Consider the following 21,267-nt stretch of genomic DNA (forward strand, 5'->3'; position numbering starts at 1 on the left):
ATTGATTTATGTGATGCCTACCAGCCAATCCCCCTCGCTTGTGTATTGATGCCCCACTCCCTTTAGTTTTGGTTAATGTGATGCCCCCCATACCCTTGGGTATTGCCCCAGCCTGCCTCCCCTTTTGTATTGATGTAGTGATGCCCAACCACCCTCTTGTTTATTGATGCCCCCACTGCTATGTATATTACCCCCAGCCACCCACCCCCTGTTTCTGTTTATATTTATTTTGTAATGCCAAAACCCAGTCACCCCCCCCCTTAGTATTATTTCATTTTTAATGATGTCCCAAGACAATTCACCCACCTCCTCCCTTGAATATGGGTCCCCTTTCCTCTAACCCCTATTTTTGGGGGAAATACTTTTTACTTTTCTTTTTTCCCATGTGAAGATCCTCTCCTCGATATGAGGAAGCCTCACTGAGGCACTGCCACACAGTGCGTGTGCACGCAGGCCGCTTTAATTTTATAAGGTGGCCTGCGGAGGCAGTCGTGGTGCAGCCGCTCCAAACCTCGCGGCCGCAGAACGGCCGCTCCAAACCTCACAACCTCACGATGGCTACTCCAAATGTTGGTCTGCCGGCTCACGGACGCGAGGCCCCTGGGCTGCAGGCCTGTCAGCCCATGCCTTAATCCAGCCCTGTATGCGACAGATTAGTAATCTTATTCGTAGGAAATTTTGCAATGCAAACCTATAACATAAACTGTGCACATTATAAATAAACATTTCAAATTCAAAACAAAACATTTATTATTACCCTTTGTTTCCATGTAAAATGTCTTAAGCTTCTTTAAGTTTCTGCAATGAGAACCTCTAAATTTATGTTGTCCCTGTGTTAGAGTTCTACCCCCCCACACACCTTTTCTCCTTTTTTCTTTGCAGTTTTCTGCTTCTTGTCCTGTCTTGGCCAGGAAATGGTAAATTGGTCAGTGCATAATAAAAGCATAGCATAAATGTGCGCCAATGCTTCCTGCATTAGGGATTACATGACGTTTTGGGGAAATTGCTTGTCATGTCTACACCATGGATGTTTTTAAATCACGGCTTTGCAAGTCACTCCACACAGCAGGGAACAAGGATCCCTGTAGTCCTGCCTTATGTCAAAAGCAAACTTTTCTCTAAGGTTTGGTGCCCCAGTGTTTGTCCAATTCAGCTTTTCTTAAAGGCCAAAGCATGTTTGAAGTTGATTTATTAGGTCCTACATTGCAGTAACTGAAAATAGCATTTGAATTAAACAAAATGCATTAAAAATAAGTATACATGCTTATTAGTATTTGCAAACTTTCAGAATCGTATTACAGTTTAAACAGAGGTTTAGTTTGCAGTTTGTTGAAAGCACGATAATGCACAGAAGGTCCATTATAAATATTACATGTATTTCCGGAAAACAGGATTGTAATACAAACATTAAAAAAATATATGTGTGTCTGCTGCAGAAAATGCATGACAAAAACTATAGAAATCAATTCCAACAGCTAATATTACAGTAGTATGACTTTATTGACATTATTAATTGGAAGACTGGAAACATGTTCACAGGAAATATGTAAAAAAAATCATATGTGTACCTTGACTTATCCTGTAGCATAACACTTAACGTATGTTTAATAATTAGACAATAATATTGCTAATTAGGGCATAGAAATACTAATGACATCTGTTTTAAATACTTTCTTAACAAATCCAATACAGAGGCTCCTGCTTATCTTATAGACCTAATGCATGATAAGAATTCAGAGATCAGAAAAGTATGTGATAACACCCTTGATATTATAGCGGTAAGTAAAAAAATACAATAAGCTTATTACTAGACAGATGGCACACATCTGTAGATTTATGTGTGTCTCCTATGTATTAAATTCTTTTTAGCTTTTTTCTTTTTTACTTTCATTCACAAGGAGGCTTTATGTCGGTGTTCTTAAATCTTTGTATGAATGTATCCCTCTCTTGTATATCCCTTTAGATCACCCTGTTAAGTTGTTCCATGTGTTACATTGCCTTCCTGCCATCAAGGTGTAATTGTAGCACATGCAAGAGATGAAAATTAATCCCTCGGATAGGAAATTAATCTTTCTCTCTACGCATGCATCTGTTTTGACTCAGTATCACATATAAACAATCCCTCTTTTCAATAATAGGAATACGATGAGGAATGGGCAAAGAAGATACAAAGTGAAAAATTCCGCTGGCACAACTCTCAGTGGTTAGAGATGGTGGAAAGCCGTCAAATGGATGAAAGTGAACAGTATCTTTATGGAGATGAACCTATTGAGCCATTTATCCATGAAGGAGATATCCTGGAAAGACCTGATCTATATTATAGTGCAGGTGATATGACGCAGCTATTGCGTGTTAATGTTCTGTTTGCATATAGATTTATTATACAATATAATAAAAACCTATAGTGCCTTCTGAAAAGTCACATTATGTTGTTCAAATTGTGTTCTTAAGCTTTATTAATGAAGTATCAAACATGTGATGAAACAACAAAAGAAAGGAATCTAGAACAGTGCAATTATGATCTTTGATGATTTCTTTTTTTTGTACATGGTATTAACTGTTACCTGTTAAGAGGATTATTGGACAATATATATTTTTACACTTTAACACACTAATAGCACATAGCACATTGTAATTGTTTTTCTTAGATATAAGGATATGTGTCGTGTAGATTACATGCTCATTGAAATAAGAGCTTTATTATATAGATCTGTATTTTGAAAGTATAAATTTTGGTATGGTACACTGGTGCGTGTTAAAAAGTGAAGGGGAGGAAAAAAGGAGGGTAAAAGACTTTGCTCTGTTTGTTACAATCCAGTAGATAGCAGAAGTGTGATAGCAGTAAGTGTATTGAGTTCAGCCCGTGTGTGTTTAGTTTGTTTAGGGTGTTTGCAAGTAATTCAACATACCGTATTGGCTCAAATATAGGCCGCACCTTTTCCCCCCACTTTAAGTCTTTAAAGTGGGGGTGCGGCCTATATTCGGGGTCTAGCGCCCGACCCAGGCAGCGGGGTTAGGATACAGATCCCCCGCAGTGGTGCAAGGGACCCGTATCCTACTCTCCGATACGCTCAGACAGCCTCCCCTGCCAGCACTTTCCACGGGGGGGTGCCGGCACGGGAGGTTGTCTAAGCACATCGTGCGGATGGTCACCGGCTGCGGAGGTTGTTTACCCGCATCGCCGCAGCCGGTGACCGTCCGCATGATGAGTTTTACCTCTGCCCCCAAGACTTACCAGAGCAGACTCCCGGGTGTCTTGCGGGGCCGGCGGGGGACATCTACGCAATACGCGTATACAACTTCCGGTGCCGGCACATCAGCTGAGTGCCGGCACCGGAAGTTGTATACGCGTATTGCGTAGATGTCCCCCGCCGACCCCGCAAGACACCCGGGAGTCTCCTCTGGTAAGTCGGGGGGGGGGGGGCAGAGTGGTAGCATATCTCGGGGGGGGAGGAGGACAGTGGCAGCATATCTTGAGGGGGGAGGAGGACAGTGGCAGCATATCTCAAGGGGGGAGGAGGACAGTGGCAGCATATCTTGAGGGGGGAGGAGGACAGTGGCAGCATATCTCGAGGGGGGAGGAGGACAGTGGCAGCATATCTCGGGGGGAGGAGGAGGACAGTGGCAGCATATCTCGGGGGGGAGGACAGTGGCAGCATATCTCGGGGGGGGGAGGACAGTGGCAGCATATCTCGGGGGGGCAGACAGAGTGGCAGCATGTTTTTTTGGTGCTTTTTTAAAGAAAAAAACTTTTTCTTTAAAAAAGCACCAAACTTTTAGGGTGCGGCCTATATACGGGGGCGGCCTATATCCGAGCCAATACGGTATTTTGTTTTATATTTTTGATGATACTTCACTTAATCTTTAAGCAAAAAAAACATGCATAGTCAGAAACTCAGTTGTATGTACGTACAATGTGTTGATTTATGTTTATTAAAATTACATACAGACATTAATGTTTATTATTGTTATAAGCGTATGCTTTTGTCTGTTCCAGTTTAAAATAAAAAAAGAAGCATGGAATATATTTATTATGCTCCACTTTGAGTTGTTAATGTGTTAACAACCCATCTGAAACTGATAAATTGAACTACAAACATCAGATTGAATAAACTGATGAATTTTGTATGTGCCTCATTGTATTTGGTGCATATGCTGATTTATGAAGTTGGGCTCATCTGGAGTGAGTTCTGCACTTTAATTGTTTTTACTGCTGTGGTAATCAGAAGTATGCTGCAAAATAGTTCTGGAAGTAAATAGCTCAAGAATACTTTACTAGAGGATATGTGATTTTGGTCAGATTTTTTTTTCAAGAGGTGTATATCATAGTACTAGGGCTGCAACTAACGATTATTTTCATAATCGATTAGTTGGCCGATTATTTTGTCGATTAATCGATTAATCGGATAAAAAAAAGAATGTAAATTTTTCATTTATTTAAAATAATTTAATAAACAGATGATGTTAAATAAAAACAGCAGAATAAAAAAAACTTTGATAAAATGCATTTCTTGTCTTTATTTCCCAACCAGCCCCCCCAATTGATGCACATTTGAGCCCAGGCTTGCCACGCTGCCTCCCCGACATGCCACACTGCCTCCCACATATTCCACTCCACGCTGCCTGCCACATATGCCACTCCACCCTGCCTCCCACATATGCCACTCCACCCTGCCTCCCACACACGTCACTGTGCCTGATACGCCTTATACCCCCTGATACACCACTCCGTCCTCCCCAGACATGCCACACTGCCCTCCCCACATATGCCTTATATACCGTAAATGCCTTATACCCCCAGATATGTCACTCCGTCCTCCCCAGATATGCCTTATACCCCCCAGATACCTCATAGTCCCCTCATAGAGTCACAGACCCGTTCACAGCACACTGACACCATACTTTTATAAATAAGTACTGGGTTAATTTTCACTGCCCCATGGATTTAGATTCCCCTTAGTCTGCCCCCCCTTTACCTCTAACTGCACCTTAAGTTAACTTTATTAAATTAATCAAATTAACCCTCAGTCCTCATCATTGAATTAACCCTAAACACCCCATTAACCATAACTACCCCTAAATTAACTCTAAATACCCCATCAAAACAACTACCCTAAATTAACCCTAAAAACACCATTAACCACAACTGCCTCAAATTAACCCCAAACACCCCATTAACCACAGCTGCTCCTAAATTAACCCTAAACACCCCATTAACCATAGCTGCCCCTAAACACCCCATTAACCATAACTGCCCCTAAATTAACCCTAAACACTCCATTAACCATAACTGCCCCTAAATTAACCCCCACCTCCCCTAACTTTCAGCAGCCCAAATATTAATTTTATACTTACAGTTAGATGAGTGTCACAGCCATGTGGTTCTGGCCTTCTGGGAGAAGGAAGGGGGCGGGGCCAGTTGTCACAGTGATTACAGGGAGGGGTTGGTAAGTAGGAGCTGCTGCTGTGAGTCAGACTAAACGGATTATATAATGAGGGGTATTTTTCAGAGCGTTTGCTCTGAAAAAATACTCATTTTATAATCAATAAAAATCGATTCAACTAATCGATAATGAAATTCGTTGGCAACGATTTTCATTATCGATTATTATCGATTTTATCGATTAGTTGTTGCAGCCCTACATAGTACCATAGACTAATGAAACTATTATTAGCAAGGTTTGTACAAACATTTAATTACTTTGTGACCTATTGATGGATGTTTATGCAGAGCATTTCTTATGTTAACATATTTTGTGTACATAAATTTCCAATTACATATTCTTTTATGTATATACAAATTATTTTATTTCAGGGTATTATAACATTGTGAAACCCTGGTACTCCCCAAATATTCCCAGGAATAGACCCAGGAAAATAGGGGGGAAAAACGGGTATTTTGGTCCCTATAATATGGGGATGATGTATCAAGTCCTAATGTCTAAGAGCAAAATAAATAACTTCTTGTGTAATGTACGGCCCTAATAATAAATGATAATCAGAAATGAGTAAAATGATCTCCATTGTAGGAATGTCCAATATTTTCATATAGGATCATTGTCAACGAGAATGGATGATTATTTTTACACACTTTTGTGAATCGCTGCTTAAAAACTGCATTAGAATGATATGACTTTGCCTGAATGGGCATCAAACATGTTCCATCATATGACTATGGTTTATCCACAGTGTAAAAAATAACTTTTTTGTTTTATCTTCCAGAAGGCCTGATGACATCTGAAGGCGCTGTGAGTCCAGACTTCTTTAATGAATATAACATTCAAAATGGAGATCTTGGGGAGTCTTCCTTTGGCAGCCGGTAACAGCCCTTTAAATTGAATTCTGTTTGTGTGTTGCTTTGTCGCTGTTGTGTATTTTGAATTAATGATAGTTGTGAAATTATGTTACAACATGCTTTTACGAAGTGCTATTTATTTAACTTTCATGACCAATATATGTGTTTGGTTTTTTTCCTGTTACAGATGTTATTTTTCTCCCATGTACAACTCATGATCATTTAAGGTACACTTCAGTCATCATATCCACTTTCATGCATATGTGTCACCATACCGGCTCCGGATGCCGCCGGGAGGAGGACTGGCCGCGGTTCTCGAACGCCGGCCGTTCGGGACGGCGGGCGGTCCTCCGCTCCCGGCACAGGGATTAGTAGCGGGCGAAGGGTTGTCCGCGGGTCCCGGGAGAACATCTCCCCGGGCAGTGGACGATCCTCCGCCCGAGGTATTGTTACACGGGGGAGATTCCGCTCCGGGAACAGCAGTTCCTGGAGCTTGTGTACTTACCCGTCCTCCGGTCGTCGGTCCGCCCGGCACGCTGCACGTTGCAGGAGAAGTGATGGACGGCTGGGGGGCGTGGTTTTGGTTCTGGTCCGGGAGGGGCTTGTGGAATGGCGCCAGTTTTAAAAGCCGGCTGTGCCTTTCACTAGCACCCTGTTGTGGTCTTTCAGTTTTGTGTATTCGGCTCGTGCTATCTAGTTTCCTGTTTTGACCTTTGGCTTGCCTGATTCTCCCTTGCTCTACGATTTGGTACCTTCGCTTGTGACTTCTGGTTTTGACCCCTGGCTCGTCCGACTATCCGCTCCGTGCATCTGACCACTGGCTTGGCTGACTACCCGCTCCGTGAATCTGACCACTGGCTTGGCTGACTACCCGCTCCGTGAATCTGACCCTTGGCTCGGCTGACTACCCGCTTTGTGCTCCTGTCTCATGCTGCGCCTTGCCGCGGCTGCTGCCACTCAGAACCTATCTCCAGCTGGTGGGAGGTTGTCCACTGTTGGGATTGTCTAAGTCCTGGACTGCTGCTGCCGGGAACTCTCCTCTCAGTAGCGGTAGTTTGGGCAGAAGAACTTCTGCGGGGACGACCTTCCTTAATAGTCCAGCGAAACAGTGACGTTACAACAGGGTCATGGATGCATCTGAGCTTGGCAAGGTGCTCTCCACCCACGGACAACGGCTGGATTCCCATTAAGTCCGTTTCTCCAGCATACAGGACACCTTAGACCAAATGGCCCGGGCTATTCAAGTTTTGGTGGCCAGATCTGATCCTGACTCCGGGGGTTCTACGTCTGCTTCCTCCCCTTCCTCTCCGGTTGTGACTTCTCCTCCAGCTGCGAACACCGGGACTTCCTCCGTTCCCTCGTCTGTGAAGCTCCCAGCTCCCGCTCGCTACCATGGGGAACCGGATGCCTGCCGCGGCTTCCTTAACCAGTGCTCCATTCAATTCGAACTCACGCCTCACCTATTTCCTTCGGAAAGAGCCAAAGTGGGATACCTGATCTCCTTGTTATCTGGCAAGGCCCTAGCCTGGGCTTCTCCTTTGTGGGAGAGGGACTCTCCTCTCGTGTATAACTGCTCTGCCTTCATTTCGGCCTTCCGGAAAACCTTCGACACCCCGGGTAAAACTGCTTCGGCCTTGTTGTCTCTGCTTCATACCATCCAGGGCTCCCGCTCGGTCGCCGATTATGCTATTGAGTTTAAGACCCTAGCAGCTGAGGTTAATTGGTCCGACGAAGCTCTAATCGCGGCCTTTTACGATGGCTTATCAGAACGACTTAAAGACGAACTTTCTACCCGGGATCATCCTGCCGAGTTGGATGAATTTGTCTCCTTGACACTCAAGCTGGATAATCGTATCCGAGAACTTTTGTCGCAAAAGGCTATGAAGCGTGAACGCACTCTTTTTCATCAAGTACGTTCCCTCTCTCCTTCGGATTCCTCTACGTCCTCGGAGTCCCCTGAAGAACCTATGCAGTTGGGAACCACCAGACTACGTGGAAAGATCTCGTCATAGATCGGAGGGACTTTGTTTTTATTGTGGTCTTAAGGGCCATTTTGTTCGCACTTGTCCCAGTAAACCGGGAAACGCTCGCACCTGGACCAAGTAAAGGAGCCTTGTCCGGGTGAGCTTTGTACAGCTCCTACATTCTGTAACAATTTGCTTGTTCCTGCTACGCTGGAATGGGATGGAAGAAAGGTTTCAGTCTCCGCTATGATTGACTCTGGGGCCGCTGGTTCATTTATTGATAAATCCTTTGCCCTCCTCCAGAAGATACCACTCGTCCAAGTACACCCTCCTATTGCCGTCTCGGCCATAGACGGCCAACCCCTACAACCCTCCTTCATCACGCACCAGACGTCTCCGTTGCTTCTGTCTGTGGGCCTGTTCCATCGTGAAACCATATCCTTCCATATCATTTCATCCCCTCCTGCCCCATGGTTCTAGGACTTCCTTGGCTCCGCGTCCATAACCCGGCCATCAAGTGGTCCACTGGAGACCTCCTAGGTTGGGGTTCGGACTGTTCTCAACGATGTTTTTCTACCACCACCCCCATTCGTTCTGTTTCCGCCTTGCCGATACCCTTGGCGTATTCTGAATTTAAGGACGTGTTTCATAAAAAGCAAGCGGAGGTTTTACCTCCCCACAGACCTTACGATTGTCCTATCGAACTTTTGCCCGGGACACTTCCACCTCGAGGTCGTATTTATCCATTGTCATTGCCCGAGTCTCAAGCGCTTGAGTACATTAAAGATAATTTAGAAAGAGGATTCATCCGAAAATCTACCTCTCCAGCCGGTGCCGGATTTTTCTTTGTGGAGAAAAAGGATGGGGGCTTAAGACCTTGTATCGACTACCGGGGCTTGAATCGTATCACGGTCAAAAACAAACACCCGTTGCCCCTCATTCCGGAATTGTTTGAGCGGTTGCGGGGTTCCACTGTTTTCACAAAACTGGATCTCAGGGGGGCGTACAATTTAGTTCGGATACGTAAAGGCGATGAATGGAAGACGGCCTTCAACACCCGTATGGGTCACTACGAATATACGGTCATGCCCTTTGGGCTATGCAATGCTCCCGCTGTGTTCCAGGAGTTTGTGAATGACATCTTCCGCGATATCTCCCTTCAGTTTGTTATCGTCTATTTAGATGATATCCTTATTCATTCCTCTGATATTCAGTCACATCGCCTTCATGTTCGTATCGTCCTGCAACGCCTGCGCCAGCATCGTCTCTACGCCAAACTTGAGAAGTGCCAGTTCGAAGTCCCCCGAGTCTCCTTCCTGGGTCTCCTAATTTCTGCATCGGGCTTTGAAATGGATCCTACTAAACTTGCTGCAATTTCGGATTGGCCTCAACCTCAGGCTTTACGGCCCCTTCAACGGTTTTTAGGTTTTGCGAACTATTACAGAAAATTCATCCAGAACTTTTCTAAGATTGTAGTTCCTCTCACCAACATGACTAAGAAAGGTGCTGACTGCAAGAATTGGTCAAGGGAGGCTATTCAGGCCTTTGCCCACCTTAAGAAAGCCTTTGCTTCTGCCCCGATTTTGCGTCATCCAGATGCCTCTAAACCTTTTACTGTGGAGGTTGATGCCTCCGAAGTGGGAGTTGGAGCAGTCCTCTCTCAGAGGAAGGACTTCAATGACAGGCTTCTTCCGTGCGCCTTTTTCTCGAAGGAATTTTCTCCTGCTGAGATGAATTATGATGTGGGTAACCGCGAACTTTTGGGTATTGTTATGGCTCTTCAGGAGTGGAGACACCTTCTGGAAGGGGCGAGAAACCCTATCACAATTTTGACCGACCACAAGAACCTGGAATATCTTAGTCACGCTAAAAGACTGAACCCTAGGCAGGCCAGGTGGTCGTTATTCCTCTCCAGATTTCTGTTTGTCATTTCATACCAGCCTGGATCAAGAAATGTCAAAGCGGATGCTTTATCCAGGCAGTTTGTCTCCGACCAGGACTCCAAGTCTGAACCTGAGCCTATCATTCCTCCTTCTCAGATTATTGCCTCTGTCTCCACTCACCTATTTTCTCCTTTGGTCTCCCGTATTCTCTCAGCTCAATCTAAAGCTCCTGTCCACAGTAAATGGCCCATGGACACCCTGTTTGTGCCGGAGCGGGAATGTCCTGGGCTCATGCGTCCTTAACCTCGGGTCATCCTAATGCCCAGCGAACCTTTCGGTTCATTCGTAGACAGTTCTGGTGGCCTACTATGCATGTTGACTGCTTTGATTTTGTCGCCGCGTGTACTATGTGTGCTACTGCCCTCGGCCCCGGAGTTAGTCCCTGTGTTTGTTAATCATGTCGTTCGTCTGCATGGTCTCCCACTCCAGGTTGTGTCTGATCGGGGGGTGCAATTCACAGCTCTGTTTTGGAGGACCTTCTGTGCCTCTTTGGGTATTTCCCTAGCCTTTTCTTCTGCCTACCACCCCCAAACTAACGGTATCATGGAAAGAACCAACCAGACTCTTGAGCAATTTTTACACCTTTTTATTAATGAACACCAGGATGATTGGGCTTTACTTCTACCTTGGGCTGAGTTTGCTAGGAATAATACTGTTCACGAGTCCTCCAAGATTAGTCCTTTTTTCTGTAACTATGGTTTTCACCCTTCTTCCTTGCCTTCTTCTTTCGCTTCTTCTCAAATTCCGGCCGTAGACCTGTATTTAAAACAATTACCGTTAGTTTGGGACGGGGTGCGCCGTTCGCTGGTTCATGCTGCTCACAAGTATAAGCGTTATGCGGATCGGCGTCGCCGATTGGGTCCCTCCTTTATGAATGGCGATAGGGTATGGCTCTCCACTAGGGCTGCAACAACTAATCGATAAAATCGATGATAATCGATAATGAAATTCGTTGGCAACGAATTTCATTGTCGATTAGTTGAATCGATTTTTATCGATTATTAAATGAGGGTTTTTTCAGAGCAAATGCTCTGAAAAATACCCCTCGTGTTATAATCCGTTAGTGTGACTCACAGGAGTCACAGCAGCAGTTGCTACTTACAGTTCCTCCCTGCAGTCACTGCCGATTGGCCCGCCCATTTCCTTTTTCCAGTCCCTCCCTGCAATCACTGCTGGAGAAAGAAAGGGGCAGGGGCAATCGGCAGTGACTACAGGGAGGGACAGGGAGGAAGAAAGGGGTGGAGCCAAACGGACGATTGGCTCCGCCCATTTCTTTAGCATCACCATGGCTGTGACACTCATCTAACTGTGAGTATAAAATTAATATTTGGGCTGCTGAAAGTTAGGGGAGGTGGGGGTTAATTTAGGGGCAGTTATAGTTAATGGGGTGTTTAGGGTTAACTTAGGGGCAGTTATAGTTAATGGGGTGTTAAGGGTTAACTTAGGGGCAGTTATAGTTAATGGGGTGTTAAGGGTTAACTTAGGGGCAGGTATAGTTAATGGGGTGTTTAGGGTTAACTTAGGGGCAGGTATAGTTAATGGGGTGTTTAGGGATAACTTAGGGGCAGGTATAGTTAATGGGGTGTTTAGGGTTAACTTAGGGGCAGTTATAGTTAATGGGGTGTTTAGGGTTAACTTAGGGGCAGTTATTGTTAATGGGGTGTTTAGGGTTAACTTAGGGGCAGTTATAGTTAATGGGGTGTTTAGGGTTAACTTAGGGGCAGTTATAGTTAATGGGGTGTTTAGGGTTAATTTAGGGGCAGTTATAGTTAATGGGGTGTTTAGGGTTAACTTAGGGGCAGTTATAGTTAATGGGGTGTTTAGGGTTAATTTAGGGGCAGTTGTAGTTAATGGGGTGTTTAGGGTTAATTTAGGGGCAGTGGTGATTGATGGGGTGTTTAGGGTTAATTTATGGGCAGTTATAGTTAATGGGTTAATTTAGGGGCAGTTGTGGTTGATGGGGTCTTCAGGGTTAATTTAGGGCAGTTTTGGTTAATGAGGTCTTCTCTTCAGGATTAATTTAATGCTGAGGACTGAGGGTTAATTTAATTAATTTAATAAAGTTAACTTAAGGTGCAGTTAGAGGTAAAGGGGGGCAAACTAAGGGGAATCTAAATCCTGGGGCCAGTGAAGATTATCCCTGTATTTATTTATAAAAGTATTGTGTCTGTGAACGAGTCTGCAAATCCTATGAGGGCACTATGGCATATCAGGGGGGTATACGGCATACCTGAGGAGGATGGAGTGACATATCTGGGGGTATAAGGCATATAGGGTATATAAGGCATATGTGGGGAGGGCAGTGTGGCATGTCGGGGAGGGCAGTGTGGCAAGCCTGGGCTCAAATATGCATAACTGGGGGGCAGGTTGGGGAAATAAAAACAAGAAAAAAAATTTATTCTGCCGTTTGTTTTTAACATCCTATGTTACTTTATTAAATAATTTAAAATAAATGAAAAATTTAAATTTTTTTTATCCGATTAATCGAAAAAATAATCGGCCAACTAATCGATTATGAAAATAATCGTTAGTTGCAGCCCTACTCTCCACTAAGAACCTTAGGCTAAAAGTTCCGTTATATCGGCCCTTTTCGAATTCGGCGCAAGATCAACCCGGTTGCTTATGAATTAATTCTCCACTCCTCCCTTAGGATACCCAGGGTTTTTCATGTTTCTCTGCTCAAACCCCTCACCTGTAACCGCTTTACCCAGTTGACTCACCGTCCTCGTCCTGTTGTCATTGATTCCCAGGTGGAATATGAGGTGCAGTCTATTTTGGATTCCCAAAAAATTAGGAACTCTCTTACCTGGTCCACTGGAAGGGGTATGGTCCTGAAGAGAGGTCCTGGGTTCCTGCTCGGGACCTACGCGCTCCTACTTTGCTCCGGGCTTTTCATAAGAAATTCCCGCATAAACCTGGTATGTGTCGGCCTATGGCCGGCCCTCAAAGGGGGGATAATGTCACCATCCCGGCTCTGGACGTCGCTCACGGCACAGGGATTAGTAGCGGGCGAAGGGTTGTCCGCGGGTCCCGGGAGAACATCTCCCCGGGCAGCGGACGATCCTCCGCCCGAGGTATTGTGACACGGGGGAGATTCAGCAGTTCCCGGAGCTTGTGTACTTACCCATCCTCCGGTCGTCGGTCCGCCTCCCGGGCACGCTGCACGTTGCAGGAGAAGTGATGGACGGCTGGGGGGCGTGGTTTTGGTTCTGGTCCGGGAGGGGCTTGTGGAATGGCGCCAGTTTTAAAAGCCGGCTGTGCCTTTCACTAGCACCCTGTTGTGGTCTTTCAGTTTTGTGTATTCGGCTCGTGCTATCTAGTTTCCTGTTTTGACCTTTGGCTTGCATGATTCTCCCTTGCTCTACGATTTGGTACCTTCGCTTGTGACTTCTGGTTTTGACCCCTGGCTCGTCCGACTATCCGCTCCGTGCATCTGACCACTGGCTTGGCTGACTACCCGCTCCGTGAATCTGACCACTGGCTTGGCTGACTACCCGCTCCGTGAATCTGACCCTTGGCTCGGCTGACTACCCACTCTGTGTATCTGACCCCTGGCTCTGCTGACTACCTGCTTTGTGCTCCTGTCTCGTGCTGCGCCTTGCCGCGGCTGCTGCCACTCAGAACCTATCTCCAGCTGGTGGGAGGTTGTCCACTGTTGGGATCGTCTAAGTCCTGGACTGCTGCTGCCAGGAACTCTCCTCTCAGTAGCGGTAGTTTGGGGAGAAGAACTTCTGCGGGAACGACCTTCCTTAATAGTCCAGCGAAACAGTGACAATATGATACCTGAGTGTGACCAATGTCCTACAATTCTTTTACATGAATAGATGGATTTGTATATATTTGCACTTCTCCCACATCCCTTTTATTGTTCCCTTTAAAAGTGCAAACTTAAGTCAGAATGTAAAAAAACAGCTAGTTATTTGCTTTATCATTAGATTAAAATCCAAAATATTTTATTCAAAATTGCATATGCTTACATTTGTTTGTGGTAAATAGTGTAATTACTAACATTCTTATATAAAAATGTAATGTTTGTTTATTGGTTACTTTAAGAGATTAAAACAAAAAACGACTGGCACTAGCAGTGTCTATATACACAGTGTTGCATCGTTGCATTTGACACTGACACATTTGGCATAATGTTTTTGACACTTTAGTTGCCTGCTGGTTGCCTATGTTGCCCAGTATTGCATTATTGCATGTAAAAGGTCTCAACATAATCCACAATGCTCAGTTTTGCCATTTTCATGAACTGGTCCTTGTATGTCCAGAATCATAGACTGTGATATAAGACCGTAGTGTTAAGGCACATTTGGGACCTTACAGAGGTTTGTAAAGAGACTGCAGCAGTCTGGGACTCTGAATGGCAAAAAATGAACATGGAAAATTGCCAAACAGGAATTGCTTGTCATGAATCAACAGTGCCTTTTAACATAAAAAAATGTAAATAATGGCATTTGAATACCATCTGCCAGGCTAACTACAATTAACGGTTCTTCTTACAGTCACCTTGATTTTACTGGTAAAGAGGGACCATTAACATGTTGAAGAGGACATTTTATGAGGCTTTCAAGGTTAACTTTTAGCCAACTGTAAATCCTATTGAAATGCACATCTGAAGCATTTTCTGCTGAGAAAGATGCTGTGTCACAACATTGCTTAGACTTTGTAAACTAAATTTCTTCTTATCCTTTTACCTTAAATTTCTTATTATCCTTTTACCTAATAACCACGGGTTGTTTCCAATGTTCTATAAAATCACATTTCTCTTGGCCATATGCTATATAACGCTTATGTGTTAAAGGGGATATATATTGAAAGAAATGTATTCGTTTTTTAATTTGTAGTTGGTGGTTATTGAAAAGTGCCATCTTTGTCTGTACACTTTTTTTTTTTAAATCTATATGATTCACGTGTTTTCTTTTTCATGTCAAATGATAGCACCACTTTAAGGCATACCCCTTAACATTTCAGGTGTCTAAAGAAGACAACCTTTGTTGAGTGACAGGATATAGTCGGTACTAGGGGAATGGTGTGACCACACATACCTACCTTTACCCATCCAGCCACAGCACTCAGTCTTAGCGGGTCTTAAGGGGGCTGCATGGGAACCGCAATGCTATGAAAACAGGCACAGGAGATAACATTCAGTACCTTAAAGTATATATCTGAGATCAGAGTTTCAGATATCCTAGGAGGAGTTATAAATTATATTACATGGTATTTTATTCTGTTGTGCTATTGATTTTAGATAAAGATGTATTTTGTTATATTTTCCCACATTAGAAAGGGGGCTTTCTGGATGTGCACTATAAAGGTTTTCTAGAATTCAAGATGGGTAACTTTTTTTTTTTTGGATCATTTAAGAGACAATAAAAACTGCCCAAAAAGTACACTGACCAAAACAGCAAGGAAATGTAATGTTCTAAACTAGACCGTTTCAAACCACAAGAACTACTATGACAGCTCATAAAATTGAGATTTTTTTTCCTGCTTAAACTGGTCTCTGGTTTATTTTGCCAGAGTGCATTTTCCCTTCAGGAAGTAGCCAGTGAGGTTTATTTGACTTTCCAGACCAAGGAAACTTTGATCTTCTGGCTCTGTCACATCTCAAATTACATAGCACTTTTTCACTGCAGTAAATCTGCTGCAGTTAATGAGAATAAAATTTCCTCCTTTTTCACCAGTCAAATGCTGTGAAATGTTAAGCCAGTCAACTTCTTAAAGACTTGAAATGTAAAGCTCAAAAGCACAACAGCCAGTTTTAATCTGCTGTCTTTGTAATTTATTTGATTGCCCCTTTTTTGTTCCTATGCCTCTTTTCTCTTCATTGAAGACAACTGGCTAGCTTGCAAAATGTCTTTCCCTTGTTAAACAAAGGGTTTATATAATTTTATTTGAGTAATGTCAAAATTGAAAATTTATATGAAATAAATTCACATAATTTAAGAATTACTTTGGGTGTGACTAAAGAAATGGTGGCATGGAGATTGAATGGGACTATGTGGTTACAATTGTAACACCATATAATTGAAATTTAACAAAACAAGGCTTAGCATGGGTTTATAAAGGAAGGCCAGTTCTGTGTTTTAAAAACAATATTATATATATATAAGTTGCAAACCCTTAATATTTGTGTTGTAACAGATTTAATGATAACAGTCCAACTAAGTGAAAACCCCTTCTAATACCAAATATAATAAAATATCTCCCTTCACAGGAATCTGTAATCAGTTTCAGAAGTTTTTTTCTGCAGTCTTGCAGCTATGCCGTATTAGTCTTAAGGCATATGTGTACTCATATTTGTAACTAAAGTTCCTGTGTATGCAAACCATGCAAAATAGATATTTACTGTCCAAAGGCACACATTACTGAAAATACTGTAAAGGCATACCTAAAGACAGGCCCCACCCCATGCTTACAATTGAGCCACACTGCCTCAATTTCCAGAAAAGGAATAGACACTGCTAGCGGACCGTGGAGCCCAGTCCTGAGTAGCGTGCCAAGAGAGCCAATGAGGGGGCCCATGACAGATCAGGGATAGTGAGGTGTACAATTACATCCCTGATTGCAACCCTGACAATGGTGATGTCGGCACTAGTCTTAAAATATGGTACCCACTGGGTTTAAATGTCAATACCTTTCACTCAGAGCTTGTTTACTTTCATTGTTGTTTGACCCTGATTCCTGATCTCATAACACGTGTACACACACAACATAGTACACCATCCAGGTCTTCCATTGTCATGCAGAGTGTTAGGTTTCTGAAAATGAAGAGGATATGCCTGTTCCTTTAACCAACAATTACAGTGCTGTGCTATGTAAATCAGTAAATGTTAGTGACTAATCCTATTTAATTTCAAATTTTAGTAATCTCAAATAGGGTTCCATCATTTGCATTCACTCTGAATGGTTTGTTATTGTTTAATTGCGGAACTCAATACCCAAAGGATGGTACATGACAACGAAACAATACATACATTTGGCTGATTGTTCATTCTTTCGTTTTGGCAAGACAGTCTTCTGTTGCTTAGAAAAAGAACATAATCCTCACCCTCTCATGAATCATTACATATGCTCATACCTAGATTAATTATCTGCACTGGGGATATCCTTGCAACCCATTCAGCTTGTGCAGTTTTAGTATCCCTTATCTTAAATGCTTGAAACCACAAGTATTTGGATAAAGGATAATTTTGGATAATGGATCGGAGGCAGGGAAAGATCTAATGACGCCTCCTTCCTGTCTCCCTTCAGTAGCGAGTATACCTTATCTCAAGTACGCTTATCCGAACAGGAACTGAGCGGAGTCATGTGATGCGATGTGCATTCACGTGACTCCACTGGGTTCCTGTGTCGCCACGGCGGATCAAGAGACGCTGCTGAGCAAAACAGGTAAGCAGGTCCCCTTTCCGGTTCCTGTTTTAGTAAAAAAAAATATCTACCACCACTGTATAAGATGCACCCAATTTTTTCTAAAAAAACATGCATCTTATACATGGGGAAGTAGGTTATATACATACACTTCTTACCAAGCTATGTAACCTTGCCTAGTCTAATTCTAACTAATAGGTTTATCCTGGAGTATCACAATTCTACCCTACTGATGACACAGATCTTGTCTCCCTATAAACTACAGTAAATACAGGCATTACAGATTGGTAGCAATGCTTAAGGAATGGTTATGGAGCCTAGCCAGCACAGACCTCTGTAGTGTCTTTCCTTGTATGACCTGATATGATATGATATATGATTTCATGTTCCAGCACTCAGCATAGGGAAGTGGAGGCCACTGATATCAGATATGAGGGATTGGGAGGAATTATGTCTGTGCCTTAAATGGAGCCATCCCTCAGGATAGGTCAGTTTAAAAACTTTAAAGTGCTAGGGAGTATATTGTGTGATGCTTCTGAATACTGGTAAGCCAAGTGTCTTTCTTTAGACCCAGACCTCTTTGTCAGAATGTTCACAGGTATGTGTCATAATTATCTGCATTCTCTGTAGTCTTAGCACAGTCTTGTCCCTAGCATGGGCTCTGACGACCACCCTAAAGCAAAAAGGTCCTCCTTTGACCAAAGGAAATGTTGGGTGATATGAAGTACATATTCTACCTTCCTCCCCTTAATAAAAAGGCATATTATTATTAGTATTTATTGTTTTATATAACGCCATGATATTTCACATTGCTTTTTAATGGGTAATGTGCTTGTTAAATAAGGTGAATTACACACACGCACATGTAATATGAGTGAGACAGAGATCTTTGTTCTGGTAGAATTTTTAAAGATGGGGCAGGAAAAACACTTAAGATCATAAAGTGTAATGATAAGTTTGTCACATTAACAGACTCTGAGGCAATATAGTTTACTTTTCAGATAAATATCACAAAAGACAGTTACAAAAATTGAAAAGCAAATGCTGTAGTAAGTTTTAATACATGTGCTGAAAGCCATTAAAGTAGACAAGTTTATTAGATCTTAAACTCTAGTGAACTGGGCCCTTCATACGAAACATTTTTATGCATTTTTGTACAATGCTGCAAGATGGTTTGGTTTTATGTTAAAAAAAAAAAAATCCAATAATAATAATTTTATAGTATAGCTGAGCGGGCTGGCATCAGCTCAAGCCCAGTGTTAGCTGTGGGTGGTAGACATGTGGAACAGCCTCCCAGCAGAAGTAGTAGAGGCTAACATAGTAAAATAAAAAAGTGGGATAGGCATATGACTTTCCTGAATCTAAGGCGAGACCAAGAACTGACAAAACAGACAGACTAGGTTGCCACCAATGTTCCCTCTAATTTTTCTTAGGTGGTGTGTGCAGAAAATGTATCTTGTGCACAAATTTTCCCAGAGCCAAAAAATTGTGCGCACAATATGCTTCTGCAAATGTTAAATTTAAATTGTTATTCTATATTTTTGGTATAGCTCGCTCATGGTTAATAATACTACATTATAGTGTGATAACGTACTATTAGTTACACAACAGTATTACTTACTGTAATGTTTTTTTAAAGGTGAAATTCTCCCTTCATAAGTAAATTATGAGTGAATCACGAGCGGAGGCTCCAGGCTGAATAAAGGATAAAAAAAAATTTGGGAAAAACTGTTGTGCGCAGGGGCGTACCTAGAGTATTTGGCACCTGGGGTGGATCCTGTACGTGGGACCCCCCACACACACACACACTTTAAAACAGCATAGCTTCTATCGTTAGGCAAACATTGACAGGGGTACAGCATAACTGTTATCATTATTTACTAAGGTAGACATTGACGGTGGTACAACATAACACCTATCACTATATACTGAAGCAGACATTGACCGTGTTACAGCATACCTGCTATCATTATATACTGAGGCAAACATTGACGGTGGTACAGCATAACTGCTATCATTATATACTAAGGCAAACATTGACGGTGGTACAGCATAACTGCTATCATTATATACTAAGGCAAACATTGACGGTGGTACAGCATAACTGCTAACATTATATAGTGAGGCAAACATTGACAGTGGTACAGCATAACTGCTATCACTATATACTGAGGAAAGCATTGAGGGTGGTACAGCATAACTGCTATCATTATATACTGAGGCAAACACTGTCAGTGGTACAGCGGAACATCTGAGTAGGATGTTCAATGAGTAGGATCGGAGGTCTGCATTAACAGACCTCCCGCTCCCTTGATTTTTTTAAAGACGGTTAGAGGGAGATCCTTGATCTCCCTCTAACCGAGCCTGCACCTCTAGCGGTGGACATTACTGTCCGTCTCTGGAGGGGTGCCGTGCACACAACCAGTAGCAGACCCCCCCCCCCCGGTACGCTACTGGTTGTGCGCACAATTTTTGTTCGTGTGTGCTCCCTCTTAAAGCTATGTGCGCGCGCACAAGCGCACAGCTTAGAAGGAACACTGGTTGTCGCAATGATTCTTATCTGCCGTCAGATTTGTTGTTCTGTTGCTTGCAAGGGCTCTTCCTTCTATTGTAGACGAATCTGGTTTGGTTCATGCCACGCACTGGCTGGTTTTCCAACCTCAACATTATAGCCATTTATCATATATAAGCCATTATACTATGGGATGAAATAATGCCACTGTAAGACATGTTAATAGTAGTGTCATTTATATTATTTTTAGACATGTTTTCTGTAAGTTTTTACAAGTTTAAATAATTTATGGTTAAATTATTAGCCCACTTTTCAATTCAAATTTTATGAATAGACACAATTCACAAAATGAATGCTGACAGCTAGGTTTCAATCGAGTCTTTCCCTGGCCATTTTAGAGGCAGACGTAATGCTGGAACTGCAAAAACTACATTTGAAAATCATACCTGTTACAGTTTCAGTTACAAATCAAATACATGATTCACCAAGAAGAGCAGAAGTGCATATATCATGGCTACAGTGATTTGACACATGAACACGTGAGGCTTGTGTTTGAGCTGTTAAATTGCTAGCGAGATATATTTACAGCAACTAAAGTTGATGCACTCAGCGGGTCTTCTTTTTATAAAATGTATTGACTTGGTGAAGGTCCAACGTTTCGGCTCTCAATAAGAGTTTCTCAAGAACGGCTCATTGAGAGCCGAAACATTGGACCTTCACCAAGTCAATAAATTTTATAAAAAGAAGACCCGCTGAGTACATCAACTTTAGTTGCTGTATATATTTTTTTGATTGTTAGCACCCGGGCATATTGCAACTGTTTCCAGTAAAGTGAGTGCGTTACATTCTAGATCTTTGTTTATATATACCGTATTTGCTCGATTATAAGACGACCCTGATTATAAGACGACCCCCCAAATCTTAATATTAATTTAGGAAAAAAAGAAAAAGCCTGAATATAAGACGACCCTATAGGAAAAAAGTTTTACCAGTAAATTTTAATTCATTTAAACACTTTTTTTAATAAAAGCTATGCTTGAGAAAAATATTTTGGTTTTATTTCCTTCTATTTTCCAACCTGCCTCCTAGTTATGCACATCTGCCCCAGAAGTGCCTTATACCCCCTATATGCCACTGTGCCCCATGATATGCCTTTTAACCCTCTAAATGCCACAGTGC

The 21,267-nt window shown here is 42.7% G+C and overlaps 1 protein-coding gene across 1 annotated transcript in view; it reads left to right on the top strand.

Annotated features, from left to right (window-relative positions):
• LOC149279332 (kinesin-associated protein 3-like) overlaps positions 1-21,267 on the top strand; it is a 77,946-nt gene that overhangs the window by 45,673 nt on the left and 11,006 nt on the right. Inside the window, exons 16-18 of the mRNA XM_089501314.1 lie at positions 1,693-1,778; positions 2,139-2,328; positions 6,223-6,319. Coding sequence (XP_089357440.1) covers positions 1,693-1,778; positions 2,139-2,328; positions 6,223-6,319 — 373 coding nt within the window. The remainder of the gene's footprint in view (positions 1-1,692; positions 1,779-2,138; positions 2,329-6,222; positions 6,320-21,267) is intronic.

Source organism: Sceloporus occidentalis, unplaced genomic scaffold (genome assembly GCF_023333645.1).
Source record: "Sceloporus occidentalis isolate IW3139 unplaced genomic scaffold, rSceOcc1.0.p SCAF_170, whole genome shotgun sequence".
Lineage (NCBI taxonomy): Eukaryota > Metazoa > Chordata > Lepidosauria > Squamata > Phrynosomatidae > Sceloporus > Sceloporus occidentalis.